The sequence below is a fragment of the Acanthaster planci genome, linkage group LG10, assembly GCF_054643075.1.
Source record: "Acanthaster planci isolate LZ-2023a linkage group LG10, COTS_SCS, whole genome shotgun sequence".
NCBI lineage: Eukaryota > Metazoa > Echinodermata > Asteroidea > Valvatida > Acanthasteridae > Acanthaster > Acanthaster planci.
Window position 1 is genome coordinate 17,402,097 of NC_141786.1, and position 18,575 is coordinate 17,420,671.

General features: G+C 45.3%; 2 protein-coding genes across 7 annotated transcripts in view; one reads left to right on the forward strand and one right to left on the reverse strand.

Annotated features, from left to right (window-relative positions):
• Positions 1-331: 331 nt before the first annotated feature.
• On the reverse strand, positions 332-17,093 carry tbc1d23 (TBC1 domain family member 23). Of its 4 annotated transcripts, XM_087142066.1 has the most exons (17): positions 17,004-17,093; positions 15,245-15,353; positions 13,817-13,922; positions 13,222-13,426; positions 12,514-12,637; positions 11,798-11,922; positions 11,075-11,228; positions 10,800-10,925; positions 9,872-9,967; positions 9,614-9,784; positions 8,590-8,632; positions 7,618-7,724; positions 6,438-6,577; positions 6,101-6,189; positions 5,137-5,272; positions 4,312-4,679; positions 332-4,191 (listed from the first exon to the last, which is right to left on the reverse strand). In XM_087142066.1, the coding sequence occupies exons 1-16, from the start codon at positions 17,033-17,035 to the stop codon at positions 4,355-4,357; spliced, it is 2,088 nt and encodes a 695-aa protein (XP_086998192.1). In that variant the 5' UTR covers positions 17,036-17,093; the 3' UTR covers positions 332-4,191; positions 4,312-4,354. The 4 variants fall into 4 exon arrangements, with proteins under 4 accessions (XP_086998192.1, XP_022109072.2, XP_086998193.1 ...); XM_022253380.2 differs by having other exon boundaries at positions 332-4,679; positions 13,222-13,408; XM_087142067.1 differs by having other exon boundaries at positions 332-4,679; positions 6,438-6,559.
• A 202-nt stretch (positions 17,094-17,295) lies between these two features.
• Positions 17,296-18,575, forward strand: part of LOC110989191 (E3 ubiquitin-protein ligase CBL-C-like) — a 41,443-nt gene continuing 40,163 nt past the window's right edge. For 2 of the 3 annotated variants that reach the window (XM_022253376.2, XM_022253377.2), the window contains exon 1: positions 17,296-17,918. In XM_022253376.2, the coding sequence (XP_022109068.2) occupies positions 17,395-17,918 (524 nt within the window). In that variant the 5' untranslated portion in view covers positions 17,296-17,394. The remainder of the gene's footprint in view (positions 17,919-18,575) is intronic. The other variant, XM_022253378.2, reaches the window with a different exon arrangement.

Below are 18,575 nucleotides of genomic sequence, written 5' to 3' on the forward strand. Positions count from 1 at the left end.
CATGTCGACATCACTTGGCTGTGGCTTAAAATTACACACACCTCTATGGGAACTGGCTGCAGCCACTACGCAGAGACTGCAGTGGAATTTTAAGCCATAGCCGAGTTATTCAGAAATGGCTAAAGTATTAGGGCCAACGTACTGTACTCTTATAAACAGATGCAATGCGACCTTCAAAGTGATGGCAACTTTCTACAAGAAAACATTTAACAAATTAAAATCATAAAATAAAACCCACAGAACTAACCCAAAACACATCAGAAACTAGCCAGTTCTCAAACACAGTAATGCATGCTCAGCACAAACAGAGCCAAACGTAAGTTCACACCTGTCCACTTGTTACACAGTGCATGACAGTCTTTTCTGTATGCAACAGATAATACCGTATTGCACTTGTTTTAATCATCAAAATGCCCCATACATTAAGTCAGTACCTCAATTAAGCCACAGTATAAATGTACAAGCATGTAAATGGCTCCCAGCTGACTGACTGTTAACATTGGCATATGGCATGTATAAGGGGGGTGTGACAAGTTGGGGAGGTGTTGCTTTTGTTGTTTTCTCAAAAACTACAAGTGTCAGTACTTCAACTCTTAACGAATTGTACATGTACGTGCCTGCATTTTACTCGGGGTAGGGTATTCGTGCGCTAACCTCACATACCTAGTGTGAATTTGTGAATAAAAGTTGTCCACACGATGCAGGAAAGGAAAACGTTCTGTGGACTTACACGTGCACGTCCGGAGGACGTTGCCCTTCTCTGAAAAAGGGGTTTAGAGACATTTTGGGGAAGGGGTCATCTGTCGTAAAAGGAAGAGGAATAGTCTAGGAAACCTTGTACAAAAGTCCAGCTGAAAATCGTGTTCCCAGTTCAAGAAAAACGAGTATTTTCACTGAGTTTTCTTAACTGCACAAAAAGAAAGGAATGTCCACACTAGGTGTGTAAGGTAAGTGGGTGTCCAACTAAGACAGGTTTGACTAATCTACCACGGTGTATTGATTTCTAAATTCAGTATCACAGACAAGATACAATTTAACGCTTTGTAGAAAATGCAAGTTCTGCAACGTCACACATGCAGGTGTTATTCAAAGGTTTCAAAACCAAGTATGTCTACGTTGATAGCCAAAGTCTGATTTCGGCAAAATTGCTCTTACAGACGACAGTTTGACTACATTTCTTCAGCATTCTTAACCAGTTTTACCGTGTTTACTCACTGCCATTTATATGTTATGTTTTTCAACAATTCTGTCAACTGCTTTACGATACATAGTTCGCCAGCTAACATTTCAACAGCAAGAAATCTTATAATTCGTGGCGCGATGAACTTTGCGGATGCTCTGCTAAGATGTTTGCGAAATCTTGCCCGTTCACGTAGGCCAGGCCAACTTGCCTACTCTACCATGTGTGTACTCTTCTCCTTACGTGCCGAAATAGGCCCTCAACTACCGCTGTACAATTTTGACGGCAAATTTAGAATGAAAAAATAACGCAGCTCCTCAATCAGGTTTTGGCAGGAATTCGATATCATACATTATACACCCAAAGATGCGAGGAAAATTTCAAATATAATACATGTACAATATAATCAGCACGTATGGTTTTTATATTAAGTTTATAAATACATGTACATGCACTCTACAGATTGACTAGGCAATATATACAATAGCCCCGATTTTCAATCGGCATACATGTAGTTTACAATACACGTTGGAAACAAATATCAACTAAGAAAAATGTAATGGTGTCATATTGGGCTTACTGTTTTATCGTGTGGCTATGTTTGGTAACTGTACACGCGTCTTATGGATAATGGCTGCAGGCAACTCGCATAGAGTTGCATGTAATTGCAAGCCATAGCTAAGGTAAGTTGGACATATGGCTTAATACCGGAAGCAAGGCAGGGATGGATGAAATATTTTTCGGGGTCATTCAACCATTCAGTGTGTTGTTTCTGCTTGACTGATTAACTTCCGGGCACATTGCACTTGGGCAATTCCATGCGCAAGTGGAAATTTGGTCACGCTGTTACCGACCATGAGCTATTAAAACTGAAAAGAGAAATTGTACTTATCATTTTTTTTTTTAAACTTCTTTTTCTGTTCAAAAATTACTGACGATAATGAAGTAGGTACCTTGTAACCAAATTTCCACTTTTGTTGGAAAATCCCGCTTGCCAGTTCTGGAACATGTGTTGTGAGAAAACAACCCATTTCCATGGGCCTGCACCATGCAGGCAAAACAAAGACCCAGTCCAAAAGGCCCCCCACAATGTGGGTGTGGCCTGGATTGGCACCCTTGATTTTCAGTACAAGCACACGATTTTGCATGACTGCGTCTCACAAAGTGAGCGCATGGGCCTGTGAACACGAGGCCAGTGCATGGGCCTATGCGAAGAAGGCCGTAAACTTCAAATGACCGAAATAACAAAACCATTATTTAGACTGGATTGGAATTTCGCATATATAGCCTGTGTACTTTTAATGACGGACTTAACACAAAGGCTGAGTTGGACATGGATCAGATATGTGACAGCCTAATTCTTGAGGAGGGTGGTGGAATCTGGCTCCCTGGCCGTGAAATCCCCCCCCCCAAAAAAAGAAAAAAAAACAAGCCTGAGTTGAAAAATATCCAGAAATGTAAATATCATGTGGCCCTGCCCTGCAGTGCCTGCCTAGCAACCACAATGCAACGCCACTTTCAACATAAGCTGACACCATTATGCCTCGAGTACGGGACACGTACAGTATGAGCCCTGTACTGTTGACACCCCACTGTGTTTACCATTGTGCTTTCCTGAGGTGGCCAGTGGACCATGGACCCCCACTGGCGCCATGGGCAAGTGCGCATGTAAACAACGATGGCATGTCAGCACATAGGCCTATTCATGAGTTGACAACGGACAACCTAGGCTCCTAGATTGACTTACACCTACGCCCTACAGCCTACAACAATACTTGAAGTTGATGATTTTTTTTGGTGTGATGAATATTTTCATTATAATGCTACTTTTAATATCTATCCCCCAAATAACTGTCAAATTCAATTGAACATTTACATGTTTGCCTCTTATTAAAATATAATTTACCCTCCATTTTCTCAGCTCTTATGGCATCTTTAATATACAAGAAACAAAGAAGAAAAAAGATCATACATTTGTTTTAACTAATCAGACTTTTAATTGAAAAAACAAGAATGAGGTTGAACTTGAAGCAATATAAATAAGTAAACCCTGATTCATTCTGGTACAAAATAACAATAACGAAAATTATACAAACCAGGAATCAATTTACAATCAAACGATGACAAAATGTTTATCATATAAACCCCTCCCCCAAAATATCAATTTACCCAAAATTTCCCCCTTGATGAAAAGAGCAAAAAAAAAGAAATCTCCAGTTATCCTCTGAAGCCTCTTGACATTGGTGGGGATATTCTATGGTACCCTACTCAAAAGAATGAAAGGTACAAGAGAACAGAATGTTTTTGTCATGGTCTATATGGGTTACCGTTAGAACAAGAGGCATTAAAGTTATATTCAAGTTGTGTCTGTGTACTAAGGCAAATCGAGCGGAGGGAACATCTGACTCTGACTGTTGCAGCAAAAGGTGAAAACAGTGACTTCCGTTCTTTGCATTTGTGGAACAGACAGTGCATGTGTCACAGCAGGGACATCATTTAGCGACGATCTGCCTTTCAGGGGAGGGGGGGCGGAGAATCTGAATGTGGGGTTTGAAACGTTTTGAGTGTGTCTCAAAACTCGACACTGATGAGAGGCTTTAAATGTACTAATCCGACGTACCTAATTCACCTTTACCTAGGCGGCTTACAAGGTCAGTGCTTTACTTTTGCCTTTACTTTTGCCTTTCTGGTACAGAGCCTATAATTATCACCTTTATGATAAAGCTTGACCTGTGCAGGTCACAGGTTAAGAGATGCATGGGTAACTCACGCTGTGCACCAGGGCACTGCAATTTCATAAAATCTGTGAGTAATCTCTCAACTAGTCTCACTGACTTCCGCAAAACTGGTCACAAACCTTTGACACTATGAGGTGAAAGGCCACAGGGCTACGTCTTCCAACCCTGCTCTGCTGGCATGTTCCGGAAGTTTCATTATCTTGACCAGTTCTGTGTCCCCTGAGGTATGACGAGCACTGTACCAATCCATTTACTTTAATATTGACCTTTGACCTGGTGAGATCAAAGGTCACAAGGGTGCCTGATTTGATTCAGCTTTAGTAGCAATGCCGGGCAGTTTGAAATACCTTTATCAGTTCTAATTCCTTCATGTATAAATATCAATCAGTTTACCTTTACATTGCCCTTTGACCCGATGTGATCAAAGGTCGCGGGGCTATGTGGCCGGATCCGCGCTAGCCGCCATGCCGTTGCCGGTGCCCGGCGGTTCCAGTACGTTCATGATTAGTCTCTTGACCAGCTTGGTGGCCTCGCTGGCCAAGGGCAGGTAGAGCCGGTCCACGGCGTACACCTCCGTCTCCTCGCTGCTGCCACCCCCGCTGTACTTGCCGTAGCGGAAGGTGATGAGCTCCGGGCAGCGCTTCTTGGAGGTGATGCGGACCACGTCGGCCAGCGCCCGGCGGGCCACGATGTAGGAGAAGCCCCGGCTGTCGGCCTTGTCCCGCAGGACGTACAGGTGCGTCTTGGTGACCAGCATGTTGCTGTGGACACAAAGAGCAGAGTCACGTTAATGCCTCATTGTGCCCCAAACCACCTTGATTAAAAACAAAGTGGAAGGTATGGACGTGCAGTTGGTTAAAACCGATTTCCCTACATTGGCTTTTCATGACAGAAAGCACAGCGCGTGTTTTTGTAGGCCGTGAAATTTAACTGCTGGCCCCAAAACTGACCTATCACAGTAGTATTGCGCCAACACAGCATTTGAAATATCGTCCAATGACGAGAAACACAAAACGGATGCAGGACGCAAAATCTGAGACACACACAACTCGGCATACAAAATTCTGTGGGACTGTATGAGGGGTACGGCTTACTCGCAAACGGTGACAGCCAATTATTTCAATTGGACCGAACCGGCTATGGTAGGTCCAGTGGAGGATTTGGCCCTAATGCCAAACGTACATCTCAGGGAGGATTGCATATTTTCCGGGGACTGACCTTGGGTAGGTGTGACCGTTATCTTTGACCTCCTGACACTGGTAGGCGGCCAGGATGTCTGGCTTCTTCAGCCAGGTGTCCGTCTTGACCAGTTCTTTTCTCTCTTCATCTGATGACGCCGCGCTGCCAAAGCTGTCTGTAAATCATGGGCAGGGCAATGGAGGACAGTCATAAGATGACTTATAATATTCTGAGTACAGTCCAATTTTGCTGGCTACAGCCCTAAACATTGCCTTACTAAACCTTATTAAACCTAGACCACCGGGGTACTTTGGCTAGAAACCTAGACCACCGGGGCACTTTGGCTAGAAACCTAGACCACCGGGGCACTTTGGCTAGAAACCTAGACCACCAGGGCACTTTGGCTAGAGACCTCGTCAGATGCATCAGTTTGCATTGTTTGTAAAAGTGGCTTGCCGTGCCCATTGGAACAAGATCTGACAGGTCAACTCTCCCTAAGGCCAAACGGCCTAGGAGTCTGTGGTTGTCAGACACCACAAGATCCAACAGTGGCATTGCTCAATGGGACTAGCTCCCATTCTCTCAACGTGGCCAGTTTGTTTGGCTGCTGTTGATTGCCCAGTGCATCAGACTTTCCCACCAGCTGGACTGTACTGCCCGTGGCAGGGTTACGGTTCTTCGCTCTCTACGGTGCATGTGCACATGCAAGTATGCTGAACAGGGCAACCCAGATCAGTTGTGGGTGAGCGACTTGTTGAAGCAACAGTCAAGGCTAGTGCTACCAATCATCGCAACTCGGGCAATTTTGGACAGTGAGTCTGTCAACCACTTGTTGATTTTACTTGGTGCCCGGGATATGTAACATGTGTAGGTTACAAATGAAAATTCGGAACACCTCTCGGTCCCATGTGCCGCCTAACTGTGGACCACTTGATCCTGATGCGACTTCTATGCGCACAAAAAATGCAAATGGCATGTAAATGACATGCAAATGAGCCTCCACCTGCTTCTTCCTCCTCGTCTCCGATGCTGAACACATTCTGCATCTTGTTGCCTCGATATCTCTTCCCTGTGTCCAGACTACTGACGTGCCTGTGAAACGGGAAAAAAGAACAGGACAAATGCTAGACCAGAGAAATATGGAAGGGCTGCGTAGCACCGTGATCCGAATATCGACAAGAATATGATATCAAATCAGTGCTCTGAAATGTGATTGCCGAGCCTCAGCGTGAAGTCTATACCATTTCAAAATCCTTCTGAGAGCCCAGTGTGCATTATGCATGCACAGCCGAGGGCGCTCTTTCCTATATTTTTCTACGATTTATTCCATCACGTCTTACCTATCTTCGTTGACAGCCTCGTTCTTGATGAACTCCACCATCCGGTCCTTCATCTCGGCCGACTTGGTCTTGAAGGTGGATGTCAGTCGGCCCATCAGCGCTGCTCCTTTCTCTGAGAGTTTCTGGGGAGAGTCACCAATCTATGATCAAAACGACAGAAAGAGAGAGAAAGACATGTACTAGGGACTAGTCATGCAGTGCCCGAAAAACAGAGACAGACAGCCTAACGAACAGAACAGGCAGACAGGAGCCCAAACTGGACTGACAGAGAGATACATGTAAGCACAGGGAAAGCAACCCACTACTCGAAAATGCGAGAGGAAGCATTTCTAAGAAAATAGCCAGTGAAACCAGCCAATGATATTTCTAAGCAATATCTTACATGAACAGTACGGCACGATGCTTGCCAGACAACTTTCTGCTTACTGTAAATGCACTTGACAGACTTGCTAACGCATGCAGGTTTATTGTGACAGGCTTTACTGCACCACTGTTAGCAAGAGACATTTGCCTGTGAGATTTAGCGAGTTCATCACAAATTCTCTGCTTACATGCTTTTTTCTTCAGGAACATACTGATGCAACGGACAAGATGGACTCATTCAAACACACAAACTGGGAACGCAATCTGAATGGACAAATCAGATCCAAGACCTTCTCCACAGGGAAGCCATTTTTGATCATATTCCCTGAATCAATCAGATTAAACGTAATCTGTCATAAGGGGTGGTGCCAGACTGTTATGGGTTCTGTGCCTCGCTTTCATTTTTTGAAACGCAGTATTAAAACATTCAGATATTTGGTTTCAATTTTTCATTATTGTAAATGAAATTAATCCACAATGAACGTTCATTTCACTGCTTTCAATTTTATTCTTAGATTCCCCAAAATGAAAAAGTTAACCTTGCTTTCAATTACATATGAATTGTGAATAAAGTCCGTATTACACCCTTGGAATGGTGACTCATCACTTTTTATGTTGACTTTTTAGACCCTTCTCCCAACACACGGCATACAACCTCTGACCTTTAAGCACATGCACATGTACTGCGTACGGAGACATGCTACCCACAATGCTTTGTGTTTCCATTTTGTCCCAGGGACCAGCAGTAATTACACACTGATGGTTAAGGCTCTGGGTATGACCTACTCTACTCAGAGCGAGTAAAAGCTCCGCTTACCCCACTGTCGTCAGAGCCTGCTCGCTCGGGCTGGGAGATGATGCAAGACTTTAACGACTGGTCAGCTGATGACGACGACGACTCCTTCTCGATTAACTTTAATAACGCTGAAACCGAAAACAGGTCATGCAAGAAATTGCCTTCAGGAGATCATGGCCAGAAAGGTGGCATACAAGGAAATGTGCCCAAGACGGAGGAGCTTTAAATGCTTAGGCTAAAGACCTTCTGAGAACCAACCTGGAACATGGTAGGAGGAGCTTCTTCAAATCTTTTGGGAACCTACTTGGATTCTCATCGGAACCTTCCAGGAAACTTCTGTATCTTCTATGAACTCACCAGGATTGTTCTAGAAACATACTAGCAGGGTGGAAATCCACTGAGAACCTTGTAGGAACCATAAGGAAACCTTCCTGAAATCCATCAGTAACCCTCTAGAAACCACTGGGAGCCTCCAAGGAATCCATCAGGAACCTTCTCGGAACCCAAAGGCAACCTTCATGGAACCTGTCAGGAACCCTCAAGAAACCCACTGGGAACCTTCTAGGAACCCAAAGAGAACTTTCTAGGGAACCTGCAATACATCCACCAGGACCCACTCTACAAACCAACTGGTGGAGCGCTTTTGTCCCCGGTGGTAATCCGCTTGCTCTCAATGCCCCAAACCCTGGTATATAGTGTCAAAATAACCCTGGATTATCACCACTTTTGAGAGTGAAAAATGCCTGTAATGCCCAGCAGCCTGGTCTTTTGTTTAGAGTATGGTCTTTTGTTACAGGGCCCTGTTTCCTTTGTCCGAGTTCAGAGACCCTGGCCACCCATATAAACCATACGGCTCCGATTTCGGAGTCCCCGGCTGGTAGTGGTTATGCATCTACAACTCTAAAGGAAGGGCAAGAGGGTCAGAGTGAAGAGACTTTCATGAAATGTTACAATTAAAATGCTGCCTTCTTTCGTAAAAGACACTTATCTCACCTGTAAAACCACCGGCAACAATGCTGACATACTGTGTCTTTTTCTGAAAAACAAAAAATACAGTGTGGACAAGATAACATCACCAGCGACGACATGTTAGTAGAACTTCTGGAAGAGATAGACCATTTATGCCATCTTTTAATGAGGGTAAAATCCGATCAGTGCAAAGCACTGCTTTCCGTGGAGGCCCTCAGATAAACCACCTTGAGCGGAAGGCAAATAAGGGGTGCCTGAGGCGGCCGCTGAACAACCCACGTCTGCCCACATCTTAAGAGAAGAGACACTGAGAAGCAGTTGCAGTTTTAGAGTTGGGAGAAAACTTTAGAACATTTTGTGTGAAAATCTGTGACATTTAGCACATGCTCCATTTGCACGTTCATCTCAAATGCTGAACTCACGCCTGCCAACACTGAGAAGTCAGAAATCGGAACACCCATTGAAGGAGCTCATATCAAAACAGCCATGTGACAAAGGCTATTGACATGTACATGTACACAACACACACATGTGTGACGACTGTTATTTTACCAAAGCAAAAAGCGCCCTTTTTAGCCAGTACTTTTTAATCTATTTAATCTGTTTTTATGGAAATTGGAGCGTTTTTAGGCCTTTGAAAACACAATAATCAGAACAGCTCCGATTACACTGGAACAATGTAATCTCTTATCAAATGCCACTCATTGCTCACTGCTCATCACTCAAAGCTCACCACTCACCGCTCACTGCTCATAGCTCACCCCTCATTGCTCATAGCTCAGCCCTCATTGCTCATAGCTCACCCCTCATTGCTCACTGCTCATAGCTCACCCCTCATTGCTCACTGCTCATAGCTCATCCCTCATTGCTCACTGCTCATAGCTCACCCCTCATTGCTCACTGCTCACCCCTCATTGCTCACTGCTCATAGCTCACCCCTCATTGCTCACCCCTCATTGCTCATAGCTCACCCCTCATTGCTCACCCCTCATTGCTCACTGCTCATAGCTCACCCCTCACTGCTCACTGCTCATTGCTCATAGCTCACCTGTAGGAAGTTGGCCACCACCATGTGTAGGTACTGGTCCTCCTCCTCCCGTCCACTTCCCAGGAAGCACAGATGTTCCCCAGCGGCCTGAGACTCGGCCGCGATGGCCTGCCGCTGGGTGGTGAACAAGGCCTTGACGGCACTGGCAAACTCTGTGGGCTGTTGCAGCATCTGAGGGGTGTGGAATAATATCATCGGTAAGTGGTTTATGCTGGATGCTTAAAAAGAGGGTACGGCTGGTGGGTGTGGCTTACTCACCAGGTCGGCATCAAGGTGGAATGCTGTGGCAAGGTGACATCTGTTATACTGCTCAGCCGGTCGACAGTCGACAACAAAATAACTTACGCTGTCATTCTGTGGGTGAAATGGAAACGCAAAATCAAACAAACCGGCCAGTTGTCACTGTAAATGTTCATGAGGAGTTTAGTACCAAATAGCATGGAAAGTCTTACAACGTTTGAAAAGCTGCACCTTTTTAATGCACCCAACCCCAAAAGCATGTCAAATCATTTCTGTACACTGAGGAAGACTACAAAGTTGCATAAAACCAGAATCGGAGAAAAAGATCTTCATTGCCTGAATCCTTCCAGGTCAAGCTGCCTGGATCCTTCCAGGTCAAGCTGCCTGGATCCTTCCAGGTCAAGCTGCCTGGATCCTTCCAGGTCAATCTGCCTGGATCCTTCCAGGTCAAGCTGCCTGGATCCTTCCAGGTCAAGCTGCCTGGATCCTTCCAGGTCAAGCTGCCTGGAACCTTCCAGGTCAAGCTGCCTGGATCCTTCCAGGTCAAGCTGCCTGGATCCTTCCAGGTCAAGCTGCCTGGATCCTTCCAGGTCAAGCTGCCTGGATCCTTCCAGGTCAAGCTGCCTGGATCCTTCCAGGTCAAGCTGCCTGGATCCTTCCAGGTCAAGCTGCCTGGATCCTTCCAGGTCAAGCTGCCTGGATCCTTCCAGGTCAAGCTGCCTGGAACCTTCCAGGTCAAGCTGCCTGGATCCTTCCAGGTCAAGCTGCCTGGATCCTTCCAGGTCAAGCTGCCTGGATCCTTCCAGGTCAAGCTGCCTGGATCCTTCCAGGTCAAGCTGCCTGGATCCTTCCAGGTCAAGCTGCCTGGATCCTTCCAGGTCAAGCTGCCTGGATCCTTCCAGGTCAGGCAGATTTCAAAAAGAGGCAGGTTCATTTTGGCACTCACCGGGCCCTGTTGGATTGCCTGTAACAACTCTGAGGGGTTGACCTGTAGACACAGGGCGCCCGACAGGTCCGGACTGAGAGATTCTTTGGCATTGCTTAAGGTGCTACCATAAATGGACTGATAATCCTGTCAAGAAGAAAAACAAACTGTGGCTGATAAAATAGGAAGTTGATGTGATGAGGAGCAACAGTGGTGTATGAAGCGGCTGACTGATGGCGATCATAGACACGTGTGTCGTTTCAAGCAGCCACCGAGCTGTTTGGACCGAGCCTTACCCTTCGAAATGACTGGGGCGTCTTGGAGGCGTAATACTGGGCCAGACTGAAGAAGTCTTCCACGTCATCTGCTTCTAGTTGGTTGGGGAAGGAGGCCAGCGCCTCCGCTATCGCCTCTCGGCTCTCGTTTTCCAACTCTGTGAGGATGTGGTCCCTGCAAGACACGGACAAATGGTGCCAGTGGTACACATGCAAACAATCATCACAAAATCATTCAGGAGACTACTCTGACGACCCCAAAGTCGATTTGAATCGATCGTTATCCTGGTCGATCAATGTCATAATCGGTATCCACATTATCAGTATAGATTGGCACCCCGCCAGGGAAGGAGTTCCATACACGGACCTCACTTGACATCCTGTACTCAGACCCTACGAGACCGGTCTGAAAATGTCCATGTTTCTCCGAGTAAATTCTTGAATATTTTCCCAGAGAAGTTTGATTTTATGGATATGTTACCGCTTTCACATAGCTAATGTAATAAGCCACTGCAAGGGTAAATAAGTGATGCACGTATATGGCACTCTTATCCCCATTTGATTGGTATCCACCTGACTGGTACCGGTCAATCAGTATTGATCACATTGGTGCACCGGTCTGATTCATGGTATACTCTCGCTCCCCCGCGAGTCATACTCCCTAAGGAGTGCAACATGAGTCATGCACTCAAACGCAGCCGGCTAGATTGGCAGCCACGGTTGACGCATCCCCGGATGACTTACTTGGCGTTGACGAGAATGATTAACCCCAGGAAGAAGGAGAGGAATGCATCGGCTTGGAGAAAGTAGAGACTCCACATGATCTGCAGCACCTCCAGGGAGCAGTTGCTGGCAAATAAGCTGGAAAACTGGACAAACCAAAAGCCTCGTATAAGCCAGGAGGTGGACCAAGGGAGGGCACAATCTTCCTAGCAACGGCGGCTCCTTTGGTCGGAACTGAATATCGCCGGTTTACAAACGACTAGGAAATGCAGGTTACATTAGCGTCACTACCACTAAAATGAACACTCCTGACCAATATAGCTCTTTTCAACCGATGAGGGGTTGCATTTGAAAAGGCGTAAGTTTCAAGGAGCTGCTTGATAGTTGTCGGAAAACCCATGCTTTACTACATCTGAAGATTTGCTAATCTTAGGCACTATTTCAGGGCACTACTTAGCCAAGGTGTGCATAAGGCCCATTGGGACAGGTTGCTACAAACTGAGCTTGAAAGGAGGAAATTACCCTTCTGTGATTATGTGGGTAAGTCAAGTTTTGAAGCAGCGGACAAGTTTTTACTTTTCATACGAACATGATTTCTGCAAGTTCTGTTGTATTCTGTACAAACTGAAGGAGTACATATGACCAATTCCCACTGATCTGAATAGAACCCCAAGCACCAGACCATCTCTTCTGTGCTGGTCAGTGGTTGCTATCTAGTCAGGGCAGATCAGCCTTACCCAAACTGACGTGTAGGCGTCGGGGAATATCTTCTTGGTGTCCAGGAAGTTGCAGAGCTGTGGTTCGTGGTACATGAGCAGCAGTCTGAAGAGTTGGTACATCTTACTGTCTTTGCTGTTATCTCTGCTTGGGAAAGGCAAAGAGAGGGAAGAAACCACGCTAGTTTTTTAGGGAAGTTCTAAACCAAGAAATGCTTGAGAAATATAAAGGAATGTTGGCTTGTTCCAGGTGTGGTTGCTTAAGGGAGCGTTTCGTAATTTTACCACGGACACTGCAGGTCAACCATAATGGAACAGTCAACGCAAGGCAGCCAGAATAGGCCGGCCACTGCAGGCAAGCCATCGCGGCCCAGTCAACAAAGGTTTGTCAGCACCGGCCAGCCACAATAAGCCAGGCATTGCAGGCAAGACATCTTGGGCCAGCCATCACTGGCAAGCCACCACAGGCCAGCCATTGCAGGCCAGCCATCACAAGGCCAGCCAGCGTAGGCCAGCCACTGCAGGCCAGCCAGCGTAGGCCAGCTACCACAAGCCACATACAACAGGCCAGCAACCACAGGCTGACCACTTCGAGCAAGCCATTAAAGAAACCAACAGTGGCCCTGCTCAAGGAGACTGGCACCCATCGCCTCAAAACGGGCAGCGTCTTTGGTAAGTATAACAAAATACAGCTGCATTTTTTCTCCGTTTAGCATGACACAAACTCACCTGGGAACGTATTTACTCATGACAGCATAGAAACAGTTGTATAGGTCGGCCCGCTCCATGCGCAGTGCCACCAAGGGGCCAAGTACGTCCAGCCAGCCATTGCTGTGGACATATTTCGCGTTCTTGGACTTGCAGTAGAGTGTGATGACGGACTCCAGATCGCTGGACAGGGACAGCTTCTCCTCATCTGAGTTGTCAAATTTTTCTGCGAGTTAGAAACAGAGATGATACACAACAACACAAACCCACTAGGACAGGCTTTCAAGAGGCCTTTTTCCCAGGGAAGCCATATTGATCATGTTCCCAGAATCTATCTTACTCAATGTAATCTGTTGAATGGGTTGATACATGTACCCGACCATTTTGGGTTCCATGCCTCATTTTTTCAACATGGCATAAAACATTCAGAAGTGATCTATCACAAATATTTTAAATTATTCATTGCCATAAATGGCATGAATTTGTAATGAATCTTTTTTAATCTGTCTTTGGTGGTGTCTGGCTTCATCTCAAAAGGTGGTCGTGATATCTTGCCTCAAAATTGTGGCCAGAATACCACTGTCGATGAAGGGAAAGCCGGCGCGTGCACACTCACCAATAAATTCTTTGCAGTCATTTCGGATCAGTTCCTGCTCGGGCAAATCAAAGATGCCATCGAAGGAGGCCAGCGCATCTCCCTTTCCCACCACATTTAGACAAATCTACAGAGAAAGATAAAAAATTAAGAAAAGGTTATTCGAAAGGCCTTACTTGGGATATCGGTATTCCAGCGTCAAAACTCTGAGAAATCCTCAACCAAGCGTAAGAAAAATATGACTGAATGTATTTTGGCACAGTTTTTGTTCCAAAATACCCATGGATACACACATGTTTGAATTTGAATTTTGACAAGCAATACTTATCCAGATTGTCAGATACTGAGGGTCGATAACCTTCAAGTTTAAGAGGTATTTCTTCTTGTCATCACAAACTGGAGAGACACCTTAAGACGCTAACTGTGTGCATGAACATGTACGGGCAACTGTGCCCGGACCGTCCATGATTGAAATCCAGCTGTGCCAGTCAACCGTTTTGTTGTCTGTTCATGGAATGTGACTGGCCAAAGTACCAACCAGAGGTACATGTATGATCAGAGTGTCGGTGACTGGGCACGCGAAAAAGGATGTCAGGTGAAGTGGATGGAATTTTCACTGTCTCTGACTGTTTGAACGTCGAGAAGGTTAATTGACAGATTACAGTGGCAAAGGCAACAACTCCATGTAAAGGTTACAATTTGCAGCCCAACAATGAATACCATCAAACTCCAATGATGAGAGCACTGTTAATACCATTCCCCTTGGACCAATATCTATTCCAGGTGCACAAGTCTTCGTATTCTCTGTTTCCCTCTTCCCTTTTTTGCCTTTGAGAAAGATTCTGCTAGGATCGAAACGTCAGGCCCTTCATATTTTGAGATTTGTATTTCAGGTCATTGTAGTCAGCAAGCAGTTTGCAGCAGTTTTGTATTATATTCTCTGTTTCCCTGTACTGAAAATACAAGGCCCTCATTATACATGGAACAAGGATCTTGCTAAAGGTCTCACTGACCTTGGGCAAGTCTGAGCGAGGACCACAGTTATCCATAGTTCGACTAACTCTGATCAAACGCATGCTAGTCAACAATGACTGGACTGGTCTAGTCAACTATTTGTGACCAACCTATCGAGGTTGGTCACATTGTTGGTTGCCATAAACTGTTTTGAATAGCACAGTGCAGAGAGGACCAGTTATACGAAAAATGCCAGAAAAACTGTATGTCGCTCGTAAACGGCCATTTTTCCCCTTTTAGTTTTGCTAGTTTGCCCTTCCTGCAGCCACCTTTTTCTTCCCTTCTGCCTGATGACCTGACCTGACTAGGTTGACTAGGGTCTTCAAACTTTAACTTCATTGCACATGCGCTAGGTACATCACAAACTAACCAGTAGTTAACTAGTGGTCCTTGATTGGATTCGCCCCTTGTTAGAAAGGTTTTACGCCTGTTTACCTTCCAGCATGTTGTGCTGTACTGGTTTGGAATCTGGCGGCCCTGGCAGATGTTTCTCAGGGTCCCAAAGTCGCAGCCTTCCAAGAGGGCTGCCTCAAGCTCAGCATGCCTGGGTTGAAAAATAACGAACACTGATAAAAATGCCGACTTTTTGGAATGAGTTCCAGATCTCGACATATATCTAACGTGAAACCTATGCGAGACTGGTCATCATACAGTCTGTGTTTGCTCTTTAACCCTAACCCTACAAGACACAGCACAGTCCATCAGGTGGGAAAGTCTGATGCACCCTGTTCAATCAACAGCAGCCAAACAAACTGGCCACGTTGAGAGAATGGGAGCTACATGTAGTCCTATTGAGCAATGCCACTGTTGGATCTTGTGGTGACTGGCAACCACAGACTCCCAGGCTGGTTGGCCTTGGGGAGAGTTGACCTGTTGGATCTTGTGGTGACTGGCAACCACAGACTCCCAGGCTGGTTGGCCTTGGGGAGAGTTGACCTGTCAGATCTTGTGGTGACTGGCAACCACAGACTCCCAGGCTGGTTGGCCTTGGGGAGAGTTGACCTGTTGGATCTTGTTCCACTGAGCCACTTTGACAAATGATCCCACAAAACACATTTTTACATACAAGTCTCATAGATTTGTGCATAGGGCCTCAGGTTTTGTCCATATATGGAACTCCTTCCATAAAAATTTGTATGTAGGGCTACATCATAAATGACGCTGTCTTAAATTTAATTACAGAGTGTTGGATTTTCTTTTTCTGATTCATGGCCCAGGATAAACTTTTTATTGGATGGAGGGTTCAAAAGTTGCCAGTTGGTCTGATTCCCATCTCATGGAATACAAAGTAACGACAATATTGACGCACAACCAGACCGAGATGTGTGACCATCTCGGTCTGGTTGTGCGCCAAAATTGTTGTTACTTAGTATTCTGTTATTACTGAACAATTTTATTGCCAAGAAACAGTCCCTGCACTTGTTCAGTACTTATCTGGAAAACTACTCTATAGGCTAGTATGACTTGTACATGTATGTAGTCTTAACTAAACATTTGTGTACAAAATAATCATAGTTTGCTGTGCATTACACATGTTACAAGTTCATAGTACATGTAAATACATCTCAAACATCCCCGCTTCAGACTGGTTTTTCTTTGCTTTTCTTTTGATATACATTTGGATTCCATCAGACTCTGGTCTGATGGAATCCACATTTAAATCAAAACAATTCTTGTGGCATCCTCTTCAAGTTCAAGATACATGATGTAGGCCTAAGCCTACATCATAAACTTAAAAAATCAAAAATAAAATAGGCTTAGGCCTAGGCCTAATTGAATTTAGCCTCCCTATCATGATCAAGTCCGGTCCACCATGAAAAAAGGGTTCAAAGGCAATCAGGTGTCATAACTGTATGATGCAAAACCAAACTGTATTCGATTAAGGCGTCATTTCATTGACACAGGACTGTATCAACTGGATCAAATCGGTTTACTATACATTCACGGGGCGAGATGGCAGGGATGTGCGTGGAAGTGTTTACAGTGGGGGCGACTTACAACCGTACGGCCAGCCATACAGACAACTGCCCAACCCACCTCACGTTAAAAGCAAAGCCACATTTTGCAAATCTGTAAGCTAATCGTCCCTAAACAAAGCACTCAAATAAAGCAAGTCTATCACAAATTACACCTGCTAGATTTTTATTCAAGCTACAGCCATTACAGGGGATTTTTAGACCATATTTTATCTCACCAACTGGTGTCTTCGTTTTCGCACTCCGCCATATTGCTCGATGACGTGTTCGTGTACCGGAAGTGCTGTGACTGACAACAATCAAAACATCGCAAAAAATGAAGATCAAACTTCCTTTTAAGGGAAATTAAAAACGCCTAAATGGACTATTCTATTACATAATTGAAAGTAAAAATAGTTTTATGTTTGTTTTATATATCTAGAGGTGACCAAATGATTAAATAGGGTTGTTCAAGTTAGTTACGCAAAGGCTTGTGGGAAATGTTTTTATCAAACGGTTGAGGACTGTGGTAAGCTATATCCACAGTGCAGAAAATTATGCGGAAGCGAGAGCAGCAAAAAACCTGAGCGGAGGCAGAGAGGCGATCGGACTCCGAGATTTACCGTCAAAATGGCCCAACCTGGTGGGCGAAAGCCGGGGTTTTTCTCGCGAGTGGCGGACCTGATGGCCGCCCCGCGGCCCGCCGTGGACCGGAAGACCCTGGAGAAGACGTGGAAACTGATGGAAAAGGTGATGCGTTTGTGTCAGCACAACAAGATGAAGTTGAAGAACAGTCCGCCGTACATTCTGGACATTCTCCCCGAGACCTACCACCAGCTCCGCCTGATCTGGTCCAAGTACGAGGGCGACCCGGACAAGCTCCACGAACTCAACGACAACCTCTACTTTCGCATTTTCGTGGACAACATCATGAAGAAGGCTCGGCAGACCATTCAGCTCTTCAAGGTCCACAAGGAGAAGATGTACGACGAAAACTCGACGGGCCGGCGCGAGCTGAACCGCCTGTCGCTCATCTTCAGCCACAACCTGGCCGAGCTGAAGGCGATCTTCCCCAGCGGGGTTTTCTCCGGGGAAAGCTTCCGCATAACCAAACAGGATGCCGCAAAGTACTGGAAGAAAAACTTCGGAACAAGGTGAGGTCACTGCCAAGAACCGACCCCCTCAAATGATTTGTCATTATCCCTGGCCCATGACCGAACCTATTGGTGGGTGACACCACCTTTAACATGTTTAATGCCGACATTCATTCTCACAATACCGGAAATGAGTTGTCGGAAAGACTCCGTGCGTGCACACATTACTTTCCATCTTGGCAAGTTGCTGTTTTTTTCTGTGTGGATGAAATGTGATACTTACGTGTTGGGATTTGTGAGCCATCACAAAAAAAGCTCTCCTGATCTCATATTTTCAAATATTGCTTTCACAACCTTCCACAGGGTGTCTAAATAGATACAGTAAATGTACATTGGAATTGTAATTTTAATGGAAATCATACATAGGCCAACATTGTACTGTACATGTAGGCCTACATGTTGGGTAAAGGTTGGGGTATACATGTAAAAAAAAGCCAGAAATTTGACCAGCTGTATTGTTTCTGAATGCAGTTGGTCGAATTCTCCTCCTGGTAAAAAATTCCTGCATTTACCCTGTGACTGCTGTATCATTATATGTACATGTAGTTTTATCATTTTCACAATTTGTTCATAAACCATTGATTTCCAATTTGGAGATTAATTCCAGTCATTCATAGGTGTGTATTTATTGTAATAATGATCCGTCATCCAGCTGGC

Excerpts from the sequence above, each read along its gene's own strand:
- tbc1d23 (XM_087142066.1), bottom strand. The coding sequence starts at position 17,035 with ATGGCGGAGTGCGAAAACGAAGACACCAGTTG. Across the intron at positions 13,427-13,816 it reads TGACTGCAAAGAATTTATTG|AAAAATTTGACAACTCAGAT; the intron begins GTGAGTGTGCAC and ends TCTAACTCGCAG. Across the intron at positions 8,633-9,613 it reads TGGTGGCCAACTTCCTACAG|AAAAAGACACAGTATGTCAG; the intron begins GTGAGCTATGAG and ends TTTGTTTTTCAG.